This window comes from Pleurodeles waltl, chromosome 6 (assembly GCF_031143425.1).
Source record: "Pleurodeles waltl isolate 20211129_DDA chromosome 6, aPleWal1.hap1.20221129, whole genome shotgun sequence".
Taxonomy (NCBI): domain Eukaryota; kingdom Metazoa; phylum Chordata; class Amphibia; order Caudata; family Salamandridae; genus Pleurodeles; species Pleurodeles waltl.
The window spans coordinates 1,667,541,662-1,667,561,892 of NC_090445.1; the positions used below are offsets into that span (position 1 = coordinate 1,667,541,662).

At 43.3% G+C, this 20,231-nt stretch overlaps 1 protein-coding gene across 5 annotated transcripts in view; it reads right to left on the minus strand.

The window, feature by feature from the left end:
* KCNT1 (potassium sodium-activated channel subfamily T member 1) overlaps nt 1-20,231 on the minus strand; it is a 1,355,573-nt gene that overhangs the window by 484,996 nt on the left and 850,346 nt on the right. For all 5 annotated transcript variants that reach the window (XM_069241642.1, XM_069241641.1, XM_069241643.1 and 2 more), the window contains exons 6-7: nt 15,777-15,825; nt 12,202-12,261 (exon numbers count right to left, since the gene is read on the minus strand). In XM_069241642.1, coding sequence (XP_069097743.1) covers nt 12,202-12,261; nt 15,777-15,825 — 109 coding nt within the window. The remainder of the gene's footprint in view (nt 1-12,201; nt 12,262-15,776; nt 15,826-20,231) is intronic.

Sequence of the window (20,231 nt, forward strand, 5' to 3'; positions counted from 1 at the left end):
GTTTGCAGAATAATTACTGAACAAAAAGGGCAGTAAATATTATTACCAAATAAATGAGGCAACTGAATGCGTATCACTGTATATCAAAGCCAATCTGCTTGAAAGAGAAAAAAGAACAGATGTAACTAGCTATGCTCCTCATGCCCTGCTAATCAATGGAAGGGATTCTGGAGCAAAGGGAATTTTAAATTCTCTGAGGCTTAATTAAAATCCAGTTTTGCAGCCATAATTATCTCAAGAAGTGTTTTACCTTTTAAATAGAATAGCAGTTATAAAAAAAGGCGAGACTTGGCATTTTACCCAGCACCCTCAGGAAGCTAGCCACACATCACATACGAGCTAGGCAGGAGGAGCCTTAAAACTGCTACTTAAATCATGCGGGTTTACCCTAATTATAATTCTCAGGCCAAATGCCGTCTACAGCGGGCAAGCCCATCTGCAAGGAATTGTGTGCGAACGTTGCGTCAATACTTGACAAGTTGTGGGGGACAGACTAAATACTAATTTCAGAAAAAGAGCCACATTTTCCACTAAGGCCATCATTAAAAGTTACCATCTCATAGGTGCAAGGATACCACAAGGTCTGATTTCCAATTCTGGTCAGTATTCCCACACCTAAACCAGGGGATTATTTATGAGTAATTTTCCTTAGAATGCAGAATAACACATTTACTGGTGAATACTGTTTATAAATCTACCCTTTTTATCCTTCTGTGAAAAATAATGGGCCAGAACCCGCACCAATTTACCGACTTCTTTGCCGAGGTAGTAAACTAATGCAGGGGCTATTTTTGAGGGCTTTGTTATGGGACAGAGCTCGTGTCGTAGAGTAACTTTAACCTGCGCTCCCGCACAGTGTTGTCATCAATGATGTAATTTCATATGCTGCAGTGGTGTCACAGAACAAGTCATGAGTGATGTAACATGGGTGGTAATTAGCAGTGTATGGCGAGGGCTTGAGGTAAAGTTACTTGAGATAACCGTAGCTGGTGAATTCCAGTGGTTTTGTTAGTTTAAAATGTTATGTTTTATTTGAGATTTTCCCCAGCTACCTTTGTTTTTTTCAGCGAATATATAAGGTTTTTTTAAATGTTAACTAACATATAATTACTATTCTTAACTATATCTTTGCATTAATCCTTGTTTCTTCAGTGTTTTGTTTTGTTCTTGAACGTAAAATAAGACAGTGATTGGTGTGCATGGTGTGGGGTTGATCCAGGCCTGGGCCAGGCCCTGCTCTAAACTCCCTGAGGTGCCCAACACCCCACTCTGAACACAGCCTTTGGCCATGCATGGTGTGGGGTTGGGCACAAGGCCTGGCCTATGTTAGGCCTTGCACCCAACCCCTTGCTGGCACTCAACCCCCACAACTACCCTACCCCAGCAACAGACACTTTTTGGACATGTTCAGTGTGTGGTTGAGTGAAGAGCCTTGGCCAGGTACTGCACCGAACCCCTCATTGGCAGCCCCCATCCGCTGTGCATTGCCTTTGGCTGTGCGTAATGTTGGGTTTTGTGCAGGCTGACTATGTGATGTTACTATATGAAAGGTGTTATATTAAGTAAGGCAGACTTACTCACTTTGTGAGAGGGTCAGAACACAAAAATATAAAATGTAGGCCAAGGTGTCAGCATGTAAACAAATATAAAGCAGACCTATTGTCTTTGCCAGCAAATCATCAATAATTACAACCAAATGTGCATTTAATTAATGTACACATTGAACTATTTAATAAAAATAATAAAGTGTTATAAAATAAAATCAATAAGTCTTTGAGTCTTTCTTATAACATTTTCAGCCCATAAAAGGCAGCCATAAAAATAATCACATGAAGGCCCATAACTCCATCTGAAGAGCATAAAGCTCCAGCCCACAGTGATTAAAAGAATATGCTAAGCTCTCCTCAGGTAATAGATGTATTGACCCAGGAGACTCAGGCCCATATTTATACTTCTTTATTTATTATATAATTGTATTTTGTAAGTATAGTATAAATATGGGCCTTACTGTGTTTTTATAATGTTGCTGGGGGACTGCTGCTCTCCCTGCAGCCCTGTGAAACATTTGAAAAATGCTTGGTGGTGCCCCTTTCCCTTCAAAGGGCACCACTAGGATGGAAATAAAATATGTAAAAAGCCCTCACATGGCGCTCCTGAGCAGTAAATAGTAAATTCTGCTGCTCATTTATAATTCATTGATTCTTTTTAAAAAAAATTGGGACTCCCAGTGCCCATCCGGAACACACAACCCAAGGGCCCCTGCAGCCCCACTTGCTCACTGCAAGAGGCCCCATGGGCTGTGCAAAAGCTGGCAACATCAGTTTTTTTGTTTTTTTACAGTAGGAGTTACCAGGTGCCCACCCGAGGCATCCATACCATTTTTACTGTTTTGAGCAGTGGCGGGTGGGAGTCCCAGGGTTGCCCTGCCTGGCAGGGAGCCGACCACCTTTAAAAAAAAAAAAAACAACAGCGGACTGTCCAAGTGCTCTGGTGGCCATCGAGGGCGGCACCCCACAACATCTGCCATTTTGGGGGCTGCATGGGCAGGCCCATGGCCCCTGAAGTGCTGCTAGCTGCCCAAGCTCCACCTACCCATATGTGGTGGGATCTGACATTGCTCCCAATCAACAGTAGCAGCTTTTCTTTTAGCTCCTTCAGGGCGGGAACAATTCTATGTTTCCATGCCCAACAAGTGTGAGCAGGAAGAAACTCCTCCCTCTTTTGTGGGTAGGGAAACAATGGCATCCACAGGTTGGGGTCAGCAGAACACTGTTTAAGAGCTGGCACCAGTGGATGGGGGTCTATGGGGCCATACAATGGCTCAGGGAGGGTGGTGCTCACCCCACTCTTTTATATAAATGGCCCAGGGGATGAAGTCCCTGGGACCACACAATGGCTCCAGCAGAGAGGCTGATGCCTCTTCCCCTTTTAATTAAATGGTGCAGAGGAAAAATATTCCTTACCAACTGAGATGCAATGTAAGGTTCATGATGTAAAATAGCGCATTGTAAAGATAATCGCAATGTGATTACTGCATTGTAATGTACAGCATTATAATGGAATGTGTGGTAATGATTGATATTCCTCTGCTAATACTTTTGCCAAAGTGGTCTGTTCTCCAGCTGGGATAATTTCTACTAGTTAGGAAGATTGTCCCTACATTTCCAACAGAGCCTGTGAAAGTTCCGCTTGTTGCACTCAATGTATTATCCTCTTACTCTATGACTCAGATCACTTATCACTCATAGGACAATTGCTCATGCTAGGGGACTGTGGGGTAGATGTGTCTGATTACCCCAAGCATCCAGAATCTGTCAATTTCCTGTAAAAATAATTTGCCTTTCTCACTATCACTGGCACATTTCAATTGTTTTTTGTTAGAAATGGGGTCTTTGGTTGACAGTCAGGTTACCCCTGTTCAAGCAAGGACCCTCACTCTAGTCAGGGTAAAAGAGAATCACCCTCAGCTAACCCCAAACAAGGAAAAAGGTCTGAAATGTAGTAGCTGCACAAACATAGTGTTTTTGTTTAACTTGAAAACTTAAAATAATTTAACACATCTAATGAGTAAATCTACAAATGTAGGTTTTGTAAAGGAAAATGACACTTTCGGCAGGAGGCTTTCCTTGCATAAATAGTTTTGGCAGGATAATTGTTCTACAAAAACGGGTTTTTAGGAATTTTCAAGCAAATGTAAAGTTTTCCAAATTTGACACCCTTCACAAAGTGCAATGTTTGTCATCTTCACAAACCTTTGCCTGCAAATTTTAAATTTAGCCCACCTTCTGATAACAGCATGCAACCTACCTACTGCCTAACTCTTTACTATGCAATCCACACATTAAATTGACAGGAACCAAAAAGCAATACAATAGGTCTTTGGTTGACAGTCAGGTTACCCCCTGTTCAAGCAAGGACCCTCACTCTAGTCAGGATAAAAAAGAATCACCCTCAGCTAACCCCTGCCTACCCCCTTAGTAGCTTGGCAGAGCAGAAGGCTTAACTTCAGAGTGCTAGGTGTAAAGTATTTGTACCAACACACACAGTAACTTAATGAAAACACTACAAAATGACACAACACCAGTTTAGAAACATAGGAAATATTTATCTAAACAAAACAAGACCAAAACGACAAAAATCCACCATACACAAGTCAAGTTATCAATAAAAATACAAAAAGAGTCTTTAAGTAGTTTTAAACACACACTAGCGCTGCTAGCGTGAAAATGTACCTGGTGTGCATCAAAAATAACCCTGCACGGGCGAGTGTGCGCCAAAAAGGGCTTGCAAGTGGCACCGTGCGTCGTTTCTCCCTCCGCCGTGTCAGGCGCGTTGTTTCTTCTCTCCGCAGGAGAGCGATGCGTCGATCCGGTCATCACTCTCGGGTCCGGGCAGGCCTTGCGTTGTTTTTCCACGCACAGCGGTACTTGAGTCGGAAATCCGGCTGCACGACGATCCGAAAACCCCACAGCGCTGGTTGTGATCTCCCAGCCTCCATCAGCGATGCTGTGCGTCGTTTCTCCTGCTCTGTGCGTCGATTCTTCGGTCGCGTTTCCTGCAAGCGTCGTTTCTCCACTGCGGAGCCGGCGGCGCGTCGTTTTTTCAGCCGCAGATCAAAGTTGCGTCAATCTTTTCCCCGCACGGCGCTCTGTGCGTGGATTTCCTTGTCTTTAGGCTGCCAGCTTCTCCTTTCAGGGCCCCATGAACTGGATGGGCACCACAGGGCAAAGTAGGAGTCTCTTCAGAGACTCCAGGTGCTGGCAGAGAGAAGTCTTTGCTGTCCTTGAGACTTCAAACAACAGGAGGCAAGCTCTAGATCAAGCCCTTGGAGATCTCTTATCAAGATGGAAGGCACACAAAGTCCAGTCTTTGCCCTCTTACTCTGGCAGAAGCAGCAACTGCAGGATAGCTCTGCAAAGCACAGTCACAGGCAGGGCAGCTCTTCTTCCTCAGCTATTCAGCTCTTCTCCAGGCAGAGGTTCCTCTTGTTTCCAGAAGTGTTTTTTCTAAAGTCTGTGGTTTTGGGTGCCCTTCTTATACCTAATTTCTCCTTTGAAGTAGGCCTACTTCAAAGTAAAGTCTCTTTTGAATGTGAAATCCTGCCTTGCCCAGGCCAGGCCCCAGACACTCACTAAGGGGTTGGAGACTGCATTGTGTGAGGGTAGGCACAGCCCTTTCGGGTGTGAGTGACCACTCCCCCCCTCCCTCCTAGCACAGATGGCTCATCAGGATATGCAGGCTACACCCCGGCTCCCTTTGTGTCACTGTCTAGTGTGAGGTGCAACCAGCCCAAGTGTTAAACTGACCCAGACGGGGAATCCACAAACAGGCAGAGTCACAAAAATGGTATAAGCAAGAAAATGCCCACTTTCTAAAAGTGGCATTTTCAAACACACAATCTTAAAATCAACTTTACTAAAATATGTATTTTTAAATTGTGAGCTCAGAGACCCCAAACCCCACAGGTCCATCTGCTCCCAAAGGGAATCTACACTTTAATCAGATTTAAAGGTAGCCCCATGTTAACTTATAAGAGGGACAGGCCTTGCAACAGTGAAAAACGAATTGAGCAATATTTCACTGTCAGGACATATAAACCACATTGCTATATGTCCTACCTTATCCATACACTGCACCCTGCCCTTGGGGCTACCTAGGGCCTACCTTAGGGGTGTCTGACATGTAAGAAAAGGGAAGGTTTAGGCCTGGCAAGTGGGTACACTTGCCAAGTCGAATTTACAGTTAAAACTGCACACACAGACACTGTAGTGGCAGGTCTGAGATATGATTACAGAGCTACGTACGTGGGGGGCACAACCAGTGCTGCAGGCCCACTAGTAGCATTTGATTTATAGGCCCTGGGCACCTCTACTGCACTGTACTAGGGACTTACTAATAAATCAAATATGCCAATCATGGATAAGCCAATTAAATGCACATTTTGTAAAGGTGCACTGGCACTTTAGCACTGGTTAGCAGTGGTAAAGTGCCCAGAGTAACAAAAACAGTAAAATCAGAGTCCAGCACACATCAACAACCTGGGGAACAGAGGCAAAAAGTTAAGGGAGACCACGCCAAGGATGAAAAGTCTAACAGTTTTAGTATGCACTTTAGAGCCCTCATAGCTCCTAATTGAGTATCTCCTGCCATTTTGCGCTTTATTTTCATTTGCAGCATTCCTTTTTATTGCCTCTACTCCTGCAGGTTTTCCTTCTCTGGCTGAATACGCCTGCATGGTTCTGATCACATCTCTACCCACTGATATTTATCATCTCTTCTGTGGTATCTTCACTTCTTCAGTTCTCCATCCCTTCCCTTTTTCTACTTAACCTCTTCACCTATCCCCTCACCTCTCCTGTTGTTTTCCATATATCTTCACCTTTCTCTTTCCTTCCCTCTTTGTCCTACTACAGCTTCTTTTCACCCTCTCATCACTTTTGTTCTTTAACATATTCTGATGCAATGGATTGAGACAAGGTAGGTCTTTCCTTGAACTTCACATATTATTATTTACTAAGATGAACCAATAAGTGCATGTTTAGTTGTCAAATAACCCTCTTTTCAAACAGGTTTAGAGAATTGTATGCAAGGGTCAAGATGTAGATATGGCAGTGTGGGAACTATGGGTGACATTCTGACTAGAAGGGCAATCAGACATTCTCCCAACTGGGAGAAGGCTGGTGGGCATCGCACCCAGCCACGAGAGAGCACCCATTTATCGTCAGCTGGCTCCCTAAGGCCATCTGGGGGACAGGACCCAACTGGGAGCCTAACCAATGCGAAAATATAGCAATTTAAATAGTAGCTTGTTATTATGAACTGGATAAAAAGCAAAAATCCATAAATGTGTGGCCTCGAGGAACTTGCACTTTGCGTTTCTGCTGAGTGTGTATACAGGGCAGCAGTAGGTATTGCTAAGTACATTCTGTCTATGTTTGGAAAGTTGAGTAAGAGGGCCTTCGTGCTGAAAATTAAACACCCATTCAGATACTGGTGTAGTTGGAGTGTTTTACATATGGGGGTCTGATTCACAAAGGTAAACCTGGACCAAAAGTCTTGGGGCCTGATTCACAAAGGTAAACTTTACTTTACTGCGAGTAAAGTAAGCCTTTTGGTCTAAGTTTACACTTGTGGTCTGAACTTACACCAAAAGTGTAAACTTCTACTAAAAGTCTAACTTTACTAAGAGTAAAGTTAGACTTTATGTCTCAACTTACACTTTTGGTCTAAACTTACACCTTTGGTCTGAGTTTACCTTTGTGAATCGGACCCAGTGTGTGAATGCAGAGGGGTTGCTTGTAGTACCACAAATCAAAGTTGCTGTAGAAAAATGGAGAGAAGAAGTCTGGTCTGATGGGCGTGCTTTACATCCTAGCGCGTCTGTGAAGGTTGCAATGGAGCCTCAGATACAGGTGGGATGGGAATTGCATGACAGCGGTGTTACACTTCCAGTGTACTGGGCAAACTGGCACAGCAATTGTGCTTCACATACTGTTGTTTAAAGTGATAACACAGTTGTTCTGTATTTACTATGTATATGATCTGGCACGAAATTGGTACTTTAAAAGGTGGGGACCTACACAGGAAGCTAGGCATTATGTGCTGTCTGTTCCAGAGCATTGTGAAGACAAGCATCCTAACAGTATCTGCACCTGCTATCTGAGGATGTAAAAATCAGTATTTTGAGGGCAAGAATTATCAGCACCATACATCGATCCCTAAGCAACAGCCCTAGCAACCTCAACAACCAGTTATATTACTAACATCACCCTAATATACATGGTCACGCACAGTGACACTTGAGCAGCACTCATGTATACATTGAACCTACCCTGGCCTGATAATTGTACCCTTGCCTATAGTGTCAGCTCTGATAGTATTTTAATTGCAAGCACATGCATTTTGATTGGCTATCAACGGGCACATGGATTATGAATAACATTATGTCCTCCACAGTATTTTAAAGTGGTATTTTTTTCTGGTCCAGGATATTCTATGTATGCATTCCCAATGGGACACTGCGGCAAGCACTTCTTCTGATGTGGAAAAAGCTATTTGCATGCTGAGTATCTGTTTTTTTTTAATAAGCTTACAACTTCTTTTGTAATCGCATGCAATATTTGCTGCTGCTAAGCAATTTCTCTTGATTTCTGAGGTATATTTTGTGGGGAGAAGGCTTCTGCATGGTGTTGGGGTGAACCCATGCCCTGAGTGCCCAACTGTACTGATGACTTGATCCATAATGATGGTTTTTGTTGTCATAGACAAGCATGGATCATGCGTGTGTGTCATATTATAGGCGTGGTTCATGGATTGCAGGCTTGTTGGTCTGGGATGGGCACCCAAAGCGCTGCCCTCATAGTGGAGGCAGGCTACTGCCTTCACCAAGAGTTAAATGGCAGGAGTGTTGTGGTGGCAGCATACCGTGTAGTGATCGGCAGAAGTGAACAGGTCCTTTTTAACCTGTGTCACTGGTGTGAGGCCTACAGGCTCACTCACCTTTTTAAAGTTCTGCAGCTGTGTGCTTAACTCGCCCCCTGGCCTACGTCAGTTAGATCTGCAGAGGGCAAGAGTGGTGATTCTGCTCTGGATGTATGAGCCTGGGAACGGTACAGGACAGGCATAGCACAGTGGTGTGTTGTACATGTATGGTGGGTGTGATAAAGGGTGTATGTATGCTCACGAAGGATACAAAACATAAGAGATGTATATTATGCAGTGAGTGCGCAGTGGAAGCATGTGCTGGGTGTATCTGTGTTTGCGAGAAGTACAATAAATGACGTAGCTCTGCCTATTCACCCCTGTGGCGATTTGCTCCCTGCACTCTTAGATATGGACAGAGACATCAGCCATTCTCTCCCAGTGGACCTCTATCCTGGAATGCATCATGCAGTACTATCTAAGCACTGAGTTATCCCCATATGTCTCACAAAGCATCTCTATCCCGACCTACTCCATGTCCAGCTATCTCAGTGCTCAGAGATCCACCAAGCTCCAACCGAACTTCTCTACTGTAACTTGCACCATGCACCGTTATCCAGGTACTGACACACATACAGAACTCTCCCAATACCCCCTGATTTGGCTTGTGCCTCTCTTGAATATCTCAGTGGACATACATGTCAATCAATCAATCAATCAATCAAAAACATTTATAGAGCGCGCTACTCGTAAGGGTCTCAAGGCGCTGGGGGGGTAAAAGGGGTAGGGGGCGGTTACTGTTTGAACCGCCATGTCTTGAGGTTTTTTCTGAAAAGCAGGAGGTCATGGGTTTTGCGGAGGTTGGTGGGGAGGGAGTTACAGGTTTTGGGGGCGAGATAGGAGAAGGACTTGACTCCAGAGGTGGTGTGTTGGATGCGGGGGATTGTGGCTAGAGCGAGGTCGGCAGATCGGAGGTGGCGTGTGGGAGTGTGGAAGTTCACTCTTTCATTGAGGTAGGTTGGGCCGGTGTTGTGGAGGGCTTTGTGTGCGTGGATGAGGATCTTGAAGGTGAACCTTTTGTCTATGGGGAGCCAGTGAAGGGATTTGAGGTGTGGTGTGATGTGATTGTGGCGGGGGAGGTCCAGGATAAGGCGTGCGGCTGTGTTCTGGATTCTCTGGAGTTTGAGTTTGAGTGTGGTGCCGGCGTAGAGGGCGTTAATGTAGTCTAGCCTGCTGCTGATGAGTGCGTGTGTGACGGTCTTCCTGGTATCTGTGGGAATCCATTTGAAGGTTTTTTTCAGCGTGCGGAGTGTGTGGAAACAGGATGAGGTGACTGCATTGATTTGCTGGATCATGGAGAGGGTGGGGTCTAGGATGATGCAGAGGTTGCGTGCGTGGTTTGTGGGTGTGGGGGCGGGGCCTAGGGCAGTGGGCCACCAGGAGTCATCCCATATGGTTTTGTTGGGGCCAAAGGTGATGATTTCTGTTTTGCTGGAGTTGAGCTTGAGGTGGTTTGTCGTCATCCAGGTGGCGGTGTTAAGGAGAGCAGCGTGGAGGTTGGTTTTGGCGGTGGTGGGGTTGCAGGTGAGGGAGATGATGAGTTGGGTGTCATCTGAGTAGGAGAGGATTGTGATTCTGTGTGAGCTGAGGATGTTGGCGAGAGGGGTCATGTAAATATTGAAGAGAGTGGGGCTGAGGGAGGACCCTTGGGGGACTCCGCAGATGATTTTGGTAGCAGAAGAGTGGAAGGGAGGGAGGCGGACTTTTTGGGTTCTATCGGTAAGGAATGAGGTGAGCCAGTCTAGGGCTTTGTGTCAAATCCCTGTGTTGTGGAGGCGTGTGAGGAGTGTGTGGTGGCAGACAGTGTCAAAGGGCGCAGAGAGGTCAAGGAGGATGAGTGCAACGGTCTTGCCCTTGTTGACTCTGGTTCTGATGTCATCAGTACATGCGATGAGGGCGGTTTCCGTGATGTGGTTTTTGCGGAAACCGGATTGTGAGGGGTCCAGTGAGTTATTTTCTTCAAGGAAGTGGGATAGTCGGGCGTTGACTATTTTCTCTGTCAGACGTCTCTCTCAATATACATCTGGCCAGACCTGCACTGTTTATACCTACAGCACTGCTATAGTGCACTTACTATGCACCTCTATTTTGAGCTTCATATTGAATACCAACAATGGCAAATCTACGGACATTTTGTGAAGCATGCTCCCCTCATTTCCAGAATTATTTTGTATATGTTGCTATATTGTAATGTATAGCCCCTATATAATGCCAACTTAAGTAGGAAGCAACAGAACTATAAACAAGAAAGCAAGAGTCCATCGATTTATTGAGGGGATGTTCAGCAGGATAGGAAGTGGTGAATCTAGTGTAGGTACAGGGGGTAAGATGACTTAAAGGTCTGGGTCTTCAGCATATTTCTGAATCTCAGGAAGGTTGGAATAGTGATGTAAGCCCCAATAACCAATGGACTAGCTACTAACTTTGGGATCATGTGGAGCATGCTCCTAACTGTAAAGCAGTTACATTTCAATTAAATTCAGTTCACTTATGATTGGGACAAAGAAAAAATATCAAGACAAGTCAAGAAACCCATGATCTCTCAAAATTTAGAGGGAATTGTTCCATAGTGCAAAATTGAACACGGTCTGAGGCACAGTGTCATAAAGTTCTTTGTCCATCATCAGACAATTTGACTAAGTTGGTAGCTTGCGGTTCAAGGTCTTAGATCTCTGCAAGTCAGAGCCTCACTTAGAGTGTGGCTAATAGGGTGCTATGCCATAGATGAAATAGAAACATCTGTGGGACATGCAGAGATCTCTATATATTGTGAGCTTTAGTCTGCCCGGGCAGGCGAGTATATGTCTCTACTGCTCTGATGGACTGGAGACTTCTGTTCTAAATAACCCCCTTCTTTTAGTTACTATAGTTACAGGACCACATTTCTCCACTTCCATTACAAGTAATCACTGATGCTAATTCATAGCCTTTGACATTTTATGCACCAGATAGAAATTCACAGAACCATAGCTAAAAGTCAAACTAATCTATTCACTTTTTTTCGGTGGCAAGTGCTTCCCTGTTGCTACTGAAATTCCATTAAACAACGTTATTCTAGAATGACATATTCCCAGTAGTTGCAAGACGTCTTCATTCTGAAAATAATATCTTCTTTATATATTGCGCTATACACTTTTTCAATTTCATAGTTGTCATAAATTCCTGCAGCATCAATACTCATTGAGTGAAAGTTTAATGCATTTCCTCATTATATGTGGCTCTTGCATTGCACATGCTAATAGCTATTCAAGGTACTTCTTTTTCAGCTTTGTATAAGTATGACAAGCAAAGTATTCTATATCAGTGCATAGAAGAGAAAGATAAAGAGTAATAATTGATTTTACTGTAACACATTTATGAAGATCCATATTATTAATATATATATATATATATATATATATATATATATATATATATATATATATATATATATATATATATATATCTCAATATCATAAAACTATAATATGCAAAAAACAAGAATAAACAGATGGCCCTAACCAGTGACTGAAACTCTTTAGTTGTCCATGTGAAAGCTCCTAGTTATTACATCTTAGCTGCCCACCTCTAGATGAGGATTTCCTCATTTCCTCAGCTTGACCATAGCATCAATGCTTTAGGGAGGATCTCCTAATATACCAACTCATAGTGATAACGCCACACACACACAAAATACATCATATTAGAGGGAAACTTGGAAAGGCTTTAAAACTTTCTTACCTTATAGCTGAGATAGATAAGAAGCATGGTCTCAAGGAAGCTGATTAAGGCCACAGTGACCTGCAAGGAAACATACATTTAGGTTTATATTGAATATTTTTGTGAAAGGTTTGACATTTCTACCTCAGTCTTTTGGAATGACTGCAGAGAGGATACACACACATCAATGAATCCACCACTGTCATCTATGACAGCATACAAATTTGCAACACCTCAACTGAGGCAATGGCAGTCCTTATATAATTAGGCCGATCTGCCCCCGGGGGGGCAGAAACCACTAGACAGCAGGGATAATTTATTTTTGTTTATTTTTTTTTTGTATGTGGGGAGCGACCCCTTGGGAAAGGGTAGCTCCCCGGAGGGCTAAATAATTTTTGGGCCATTTCTGCCCTCTGGGGGACCAGAAGCCACTAGACACCAGGGATTTTGTTGTTTATACTTACGCATAAGGGGAGCGGCCCCTTGGGCAAGGCCAGCTCCCCAGGGGGGCAAAATATTTTTAGCCCATTTCTGTCCCCCCGGGGGCAGATCGGCCTAATACAATACAATTAGGCCGATCTGCCCCCGGGGAGGGGGCAGGGGAAGAAAACCCCTAGACACCAGGGATATTTTATTTTTGTTTATTTATTTTTTTATATGTGGGGAGTGACCCCTTAGGCAAGGGTCCCTCCCTGGGGGGCCAAATTATCTTTTGGCCATTTCTGCCCCCGGGGAAGAAACCACTAGACACCAGGGCTTGGTGTGTATATGTGTATGTTTTGTTTGGGGGGCATCTGCTTGGGCAAGGGTCGCTCCCCATGGGGGCACACTACTGTTGGCCATATCTGCCCCCCTTGGGGGCAGATCGGCCTATTTGTGGAAGGCCCATCTGCCCCCAATGGGGGCAGAAAGCCTACCAGAGACCAGGGATTTTTTTTTTTTTAAATAAGAGGGCGGGGTATGGCCATACCCCCACCCCAAATAAATGGGGCCTACGTTGTTCCCCCACTCCACATCCCGGGGGGGGGGTGGAGCAGAAAGTCTACTAGATGCCAGGGAATTTAAAAAAAAACAATAATAGTGGGGTTGTGGCTACCAACCAGTATGGGCCTGGTTATGCCCCCACCCCAACTGTAGGGGGTAACAGTCTTTCAGCTCTCCCCCACACATTAAAACATATTATCCCACGGCAAGCAAGAGGACATTTGACTATTTGGGGTTTTGGTTTTACATTTGGGCCATGAGAGCTTGGTAACTCTCAAAATTGTCCCACTTGGAATGGTGAGGGTTGCACTTTTTTGACTTTGGGACGCTGCCATGTGGAAAAATCCACAAGACCTAGACACATCTGAAAACTAAACATCTAGGTGATTCCAGGGTGGTGTGCTTCACATGCACCTCGCACCATTTTCTTACCCACAATGCCCTGCTAACCTCCAACTTTGCAGGAAATCACACATTTTTCCCACATTTTTGTGATGGAACCTTCCGGAATCTGCAGGAATCCACAAAAATCCTACCACCCAACATTGTCTCATCTATACTGATGCAAATTCTGCTGCACTTGTCAGCCTAAAAATGTGTTTTTTTAACAGCCCTTTTGAACCTGCTTTGGTTCCCCCTCAATTTTGACATGTGTTTGGCGCTTCCCTGTCACAGGCACTTGGCCCACCTACACAAGTGAGGTATCATTTTTACCAGGAGACTGAGGGGAACGTTGGGTGGTAGGAAATTAGTCCTGGTGCGGTGAACCCACACAGAAATGTGGGAAAAATGTGATTTTTTTAGCTAAATTTGAGGTTTGCTAAGGATTCTGGGTAAGAAAACATTGGGGGATAACGCAAGTCACACCTCCCTTGCCTCCCTCGGTGTTAGTTTTCAGAAATATCTGGGTTTGGTAGGTTTCCCTAGATGGCTGCTGAGCCTAGGATCAAAAACGTATGTGCCGCCCCAAAAAAAACAGGTAGTTTTGTATTTGATAATTTTGATGTGTCCAGATAGTGTTTTGCGGCATCTCCTGTCGTGAGCGCTAGGCCTACCCACACAAGTGAGGTACCATTATTATCAGGAGACTTGGGGGAACGCTGGGTGGAAGGAAATTTGTGGCTCCTCTCAGATTCCAGAATTTTCTCTCACCGAAATGTGAGGAAAAAGTGTTTTGGGCCAAATTTTGAGGTTTACAAAGGATTCTGGGTAACAGAACCTGGTGATAGCCCCACAAGTCACCCCATCTTGGATTTCCCTAGGTGTCTAGTTTTAAAAAATGCTCAGGTTTGGTAGGTTTCCCAAGGTGCCGGCTGAGCTAGAGGCCAAAATCCACAGCTAGGCACATTGCAAAAAACAGGTCAGGTTTCAACGTAAAAATGTGATGTGTCCACGTTGTGTTTTAAGGGCATTTGCTGTCGTGGGCGCTAGCCCTACCCGCACAAGTGAGGTACCGTTTTTATCGGGAGACTTGGGGGAATGCTGGGTGGAAGGTGCTAAATAATCACTGTGTCTCAGTAATTTGTCTGCCCCTCTATTTGGTCTGCTTTTGTCACATCCTCTTTGTTCCAGAGGGCTTGCAAGCTGTACTTATCTCCCACATCAGTCTACCTGGCTTGTACTGAGTCAGTACTGTATTTACAGAAATCATGACTCCCGGATTAGCTGGGGTTGAACTCTTTTACTCTTCCTCTGCCAGTTGGATGTTGGTTCCTACTACATGTTCTTTTGTGAGATGCAGATTTCCTGTTTCAGCCTGTTTCTCTACTAGCTTGCTGCTGCATGTTTTCACCTGCCTCTCCTTCATCATTTTTACAGCAATGACCACAACCCCATTCCTAGTTCTTGAGCCCTGGTGCTTTGTCTGTGGACCTTCTCAGTTCTTTTCCCCTGTGCTAGTTTCCAATGCATTGTCTTGCCCCTTTCTCTGCCTGATCTGCATTTCTTCTTAGAAATAATTGGCAGTGATAGACTGTTCCATTGTTCTTGCGGTTTAATTCACCATCGCAGCCTAGGGTTCCCTTTTCAGGAAGCCGATGTAGTTCTGAAAAAATGTTTGGTTCTAGATAAAGCATTTGACAGACCAGTCTAGTCCACTACTACTTGTGCTGTGCTAGCTTATATCTATCCTAACAGCTTTGTTTTCTTGTGTTTTTGTCTACAGGTACACTGCCTCTCATTGAGTTTATTTTAGCTACTTGGCCTGCTTATCAGGATGCATTCCAGTCCATCCAACTAATATATACTGAGGCCACTGTAGCACCAACCCCCCCACAGCACATTCTGGGGTGAAATATAGGACTATATTTTGCTGGAGATCTAAAGACCATCAGTTGTAAAGATGACACCTCTTTGCTGCTCTTTCAACTCCATCAGCTAATCTTATTAATTAAGCAGTGTATATGGCGACATGCGTTTATAAACAGGCAGGTGTAGCAGGTGTAGCCAATATTGCATTAAGAAATAACCACCATACGTAGTCCCTCCCTAGATCTGCAGAAGGTGGGAAATTGTAACAGAATGGAGTTGTTCCATAACGCAACTTTAATCAAGTAATACGAATATTGCCATGAAGAGGTCTATTCTAAAAAAAAGTATGGTGGATCACATACCTGAATCGCCCACAGTGGAGTTCTTCTATCCACCCACAGTATGGGATTCCTGCAAATGAAAGGATATGGTCCTAAAAGTCAAGATCCTAGATTGCATACAAACAGACCTTCTAAACACCACAATCATGAGGTATTAAGTTAGCTCCACCACAGACCCGCCAACGTGTAAATGCACACACATCTGTATAGAAACCAATCATAATACAAGATCCACTGCTTAGAGTCCCACCCCCAATTTAGGAGCTAGAGCGTGGGTGAGGACATTGCAATTGGGCCCCTTTAGACTTTTATCCCGGGTCCCACTGTTAATTCATTCTTTTTGAGTCTTGTCTCACTGCAAGTCTGCAGACAAATGCTCAAAGAAAACACTGTAAGCCATTAATGCCGTGCCAGTGTTGGGTAGGCTCTCATTAGCCTAATGAGACTACTGGATTTGAGCGGCAGAATCACTTGTATTGTGGGGAACTGAGTCGAACCCACACCAGGTGACACCTGTCGGTCTAATACGAGTTTTCTTCCGGCTAACTAGCAGGGCCTCATCTACACCCAAGAGTAGGGATGATTGGGCAACTAGGCGCATGACACAAATGACTCATGAGGAAAATCGTTGTCACTCAGATCTCTCAGTCACATAAGTCTCACATGTGAAAGGACAATCAGAGGCAGAGTATAGTTCAATAAGGTTTATTGATGTAACTGCATCTTAGATAATAAAGCATGTATTGCAATAACTAGGACGATGAAGCACAACAAGATTAAAATTGTGACAAGGAGAGTGAAACATAAAAATAAAGCTACCATATTGTCACTACGGTTTTTAAGAATAGTTCCTATCTAGGCTATGTTAGAGCACAGGATGCTAAGGTCCCCGGGAAGACATCATCCTTCATACCTGAGCAAGAGGACTGTAGTCTACATAAGCAGCTGTAGTGAAGCACTCAGCACTCAGCAATCAGCATACAGTTGTGGTCATCTGTCTGGAATCTCCCTCTAACTTGCATGGGTCAAAGCCGTGTTTTTATAATAAAACAGCTGATGTTCCAAGAAAGGATCCCCACGTAAGAGTGTGTATGTTTCTGTGTGCAATGGAGGCAAAGCGTACCACTTTTGCCAGTAACCTATCTTTACTGCAGCCTTGAGAAAAGCACAGAGTGAAAAAAATATCTTGTTTAAAAACGCAGTGCTGACCTAGGCTAAGAACAGATAGAGAAAATAAAAGAAGACCACAAATGTAGCTATTGTTAAGATAATTTAATGAAGCTGAATAAAATATATCTAGATTAAAGTGCCCAGTGGCAGGCCTAGTTTGCTAAAATAACGTGTATAAAACTATAGCTAAACTGGCTACGCAACTCCAGAGCTAAGGAATGGGCGCAGTAGTGGTAAAGGAGCCATATACAGTGAAAATGACAAAGACAAATGAAAATGGGCAGAAAAGACTAAGGAAAATAGAAAGAGAATCAGGAAGGAGAAGGATAAGAAACAAAAAGCAAGGAAAGGGGGAAAAAGAAAGATGGGCAGATCGAAAAGGGTACTCAAAAAGGGAAGGTAGGCAGGGAGGGTGAAAGGAAGGAAAACAGATAACAAGAAAGGTCAAAGAGACGTGAAAGGAATAAGGATAAATAGGAGGAAGGAAAGGCGTAAAGAAGAATGGAAACAGGGCCAACTGGTGAATGGATGAAAGGAAGGGCAAAGGGTTGGCATGTGAAAAGATGGGTGAAAGAGGGAAAGGATGAATGAAAGGATGATGGGATGTATGGATATGTACTTAAGTATGTATACGTGAATGGAGTGGAGAAGACATTTTTAAAGTGCTCTGCTGCCTTTTGGCTAGGTTAATGTTATATAACTATCACATATATACATGGATGGATAAATAAATGGAAGGAAATATGAAGCAGGTGAATGAAACGTTGCTATGAAGGGTAATCTTTTGCTCGCTCAGTGTCTGGAGACAGTGGGGGCATGATAACTGGCAATGAGATTATGGGTCATCTTAAGGCAAGCCTAATGCTGTGTACTATGGACTTTGTTTTTCTGGAAAGTGCACACATTCATTATGTCTTATACATGAGAGATGTTCTACATTTGAAATTGCATTGGAAAACAAATTCTGTTTCTCGCCACCTGCCATGTTTCTGAAATTGCATTGGATGTAGGGAAACATAATTATACTTTTTGTGCCTACAGGCAAATGTATGAAAAGTAAAGTTTGACAGAAATGATAAATGTTATCATTTCTAGACGGTAGGAGCATTACTATATTTTTTTAAAATTTAAAATATGCATTAAATCATGCACCTTTCATTTGTATTTTTTGATATTATGTTTGTTAAGAGATTGCAAAATGCACCCCAGACCTCTCCCCAGTTCCGATTACAGACCAATCAACGTTGGGGCTATGTTGACAAGTCGTAGGTAACTCAAAAGGTTTTAGTTAAATCTGATGAAGCTTATGTAGTTGAGGACAATTGCGCAGTTGTAGAAGGCAACCCAGGTGTCAATCAGGGTTGGACCATCCAGATCATTAATTCACCCATGGGACTTATTGAGCAGTTCTGCTTGTTTTGCTTTGCTTCCCCACTGATGGAGACTCAACCACTTTCAAAACCTGAACATCTTGTAATATTTGTGAGTTCCAAGTTGACCTCGAAGCGTCATCTGACGTTTCTAAATGCTGAATTGCCTGGTATGTATGTATTCCTGCCCTGGGTGTGACCACAAGGAGCAACTGACTTGTGTAGTTACCCACTGGAGTAGTAATGTGCTGCGGCACGGTCATTTGCCACCAAGCCTGAAATATCCTGATGCATCAATGCTGCCCTGTTCAACCACCCTGACAACTTAATTTGCTTACAAAAGAAGGACCATAGCCGTTGGATCTGTTTGCATCTTAACCTCGGCACTACCCAGTGTGGACATTCTCAGTGTGCAGACACCATCTCTTGAAGAATCTTGGCATGCTTCTTCCTACTTATCACCAATTCTGGTAAAGTATGTTTTTGGTGCTCAGCCTTCCTATGGGCCCCATATGAATTAGCATATTAAGAGGAAAAATGTATCTTGAAAGACTATGGTCCTCATTATGAGTTTGGTGGTTGGACAAGCTGACCGTCAAGCTCACGGGGTGGACACCACCGCCATGGTGGTGACGTCTCACTCTACCGTATTACAATGTTCCCGCAGGGCTGACTGATGGAAACATTGTATTATGAGGCTCACATTGCTATGATATTGGTCTCTGCTCACTTAAGGGGAGGCTAATACCGTAGCACATCAGCAGACAGTACGCATTGCGAAGGCGATGGGCACAGGGACCCTGGTCTGTTCATGCCATAGGAATAGGCAGTGCTGGAGCAGGAAATAAATTAATAAATGTACCATTAATATGGAAATTAAATTATGTATTTTTTAACTCTCTTTATCGCTCTCTCTCTCCCTTTCTTGCAGTCTCTCTCATGTTCTTTCAATGCGTGAATTGAGGTAAACCTACATAGGAGTCAATAGTTTTTGTGTTAAAATGACTCAGATCACAAGATTAGGTCAACAATATGTTTTCAATCAGCTGCAACACTACTTATTGTTTGAAGAAAATAATTGAAATAGAAACTATGTAAGCTTTGGTGTTGTAAATATTGTAATACATCTTTTTGGACATGGTGTGACTTCTTTTGTTTAATGAGTTATGCTGATTAATATGATTTGAAGCATCTGACGGCATATACTAATCAATTTGGCAATAGCTCATCCAATTTCATTTTCAAGCTCTAGTGTATATTAGTGTTAATCAAAATAAAATAATAGATGAATACTGGTATCAGCAAGAGAAAGTTACTTACCTGTAACATTGCTATTACTCCTTCACATGCCTTTTACGTGTCTCACATTTTCTCGAACATTCTTTGCTTTTTTAAAACCAGTCAGAGACTTTAACATTTCATAAATCTTAGCTATACCATATAGTTGTCAAAAAGTTTCCAAAATCCTATAGCAGTGACTTTATTTTCATTTAAAGAATTTGTGTTTTGGCTCTAGAAAAGAGGATGGGAGCGTCACATAGGATAAGATATCTATATTTGAAATCTATGGTGATAGGCAAGTAACATCTTCTTCACCAGAACGAGGCCTCATGTAAATTTACATACTCATTAGAATTCATAATCAGTTATTACATCGCCATACGGAAGAGGCCTGAGGAAATTGGCCTTCACCAAAAGAGGATTTAGAAAATGTCACTTAACATTAGACTTGTCGGAGCAACCAAGCCCCAAAATCATCTATATTTATTTAGGGTATCCTGAAAACCTTACTGGATTTCACTACTCAATGGACCAACGAGCCTAGTACATTTACTTACCTACCTATACCTTCAGGTTCATGGTAATATTCCAAATTACAATGTTATGGACAATGTCATATTTATTGGAGAAAAGTTATTTCCCTTCTAAAGCTGTT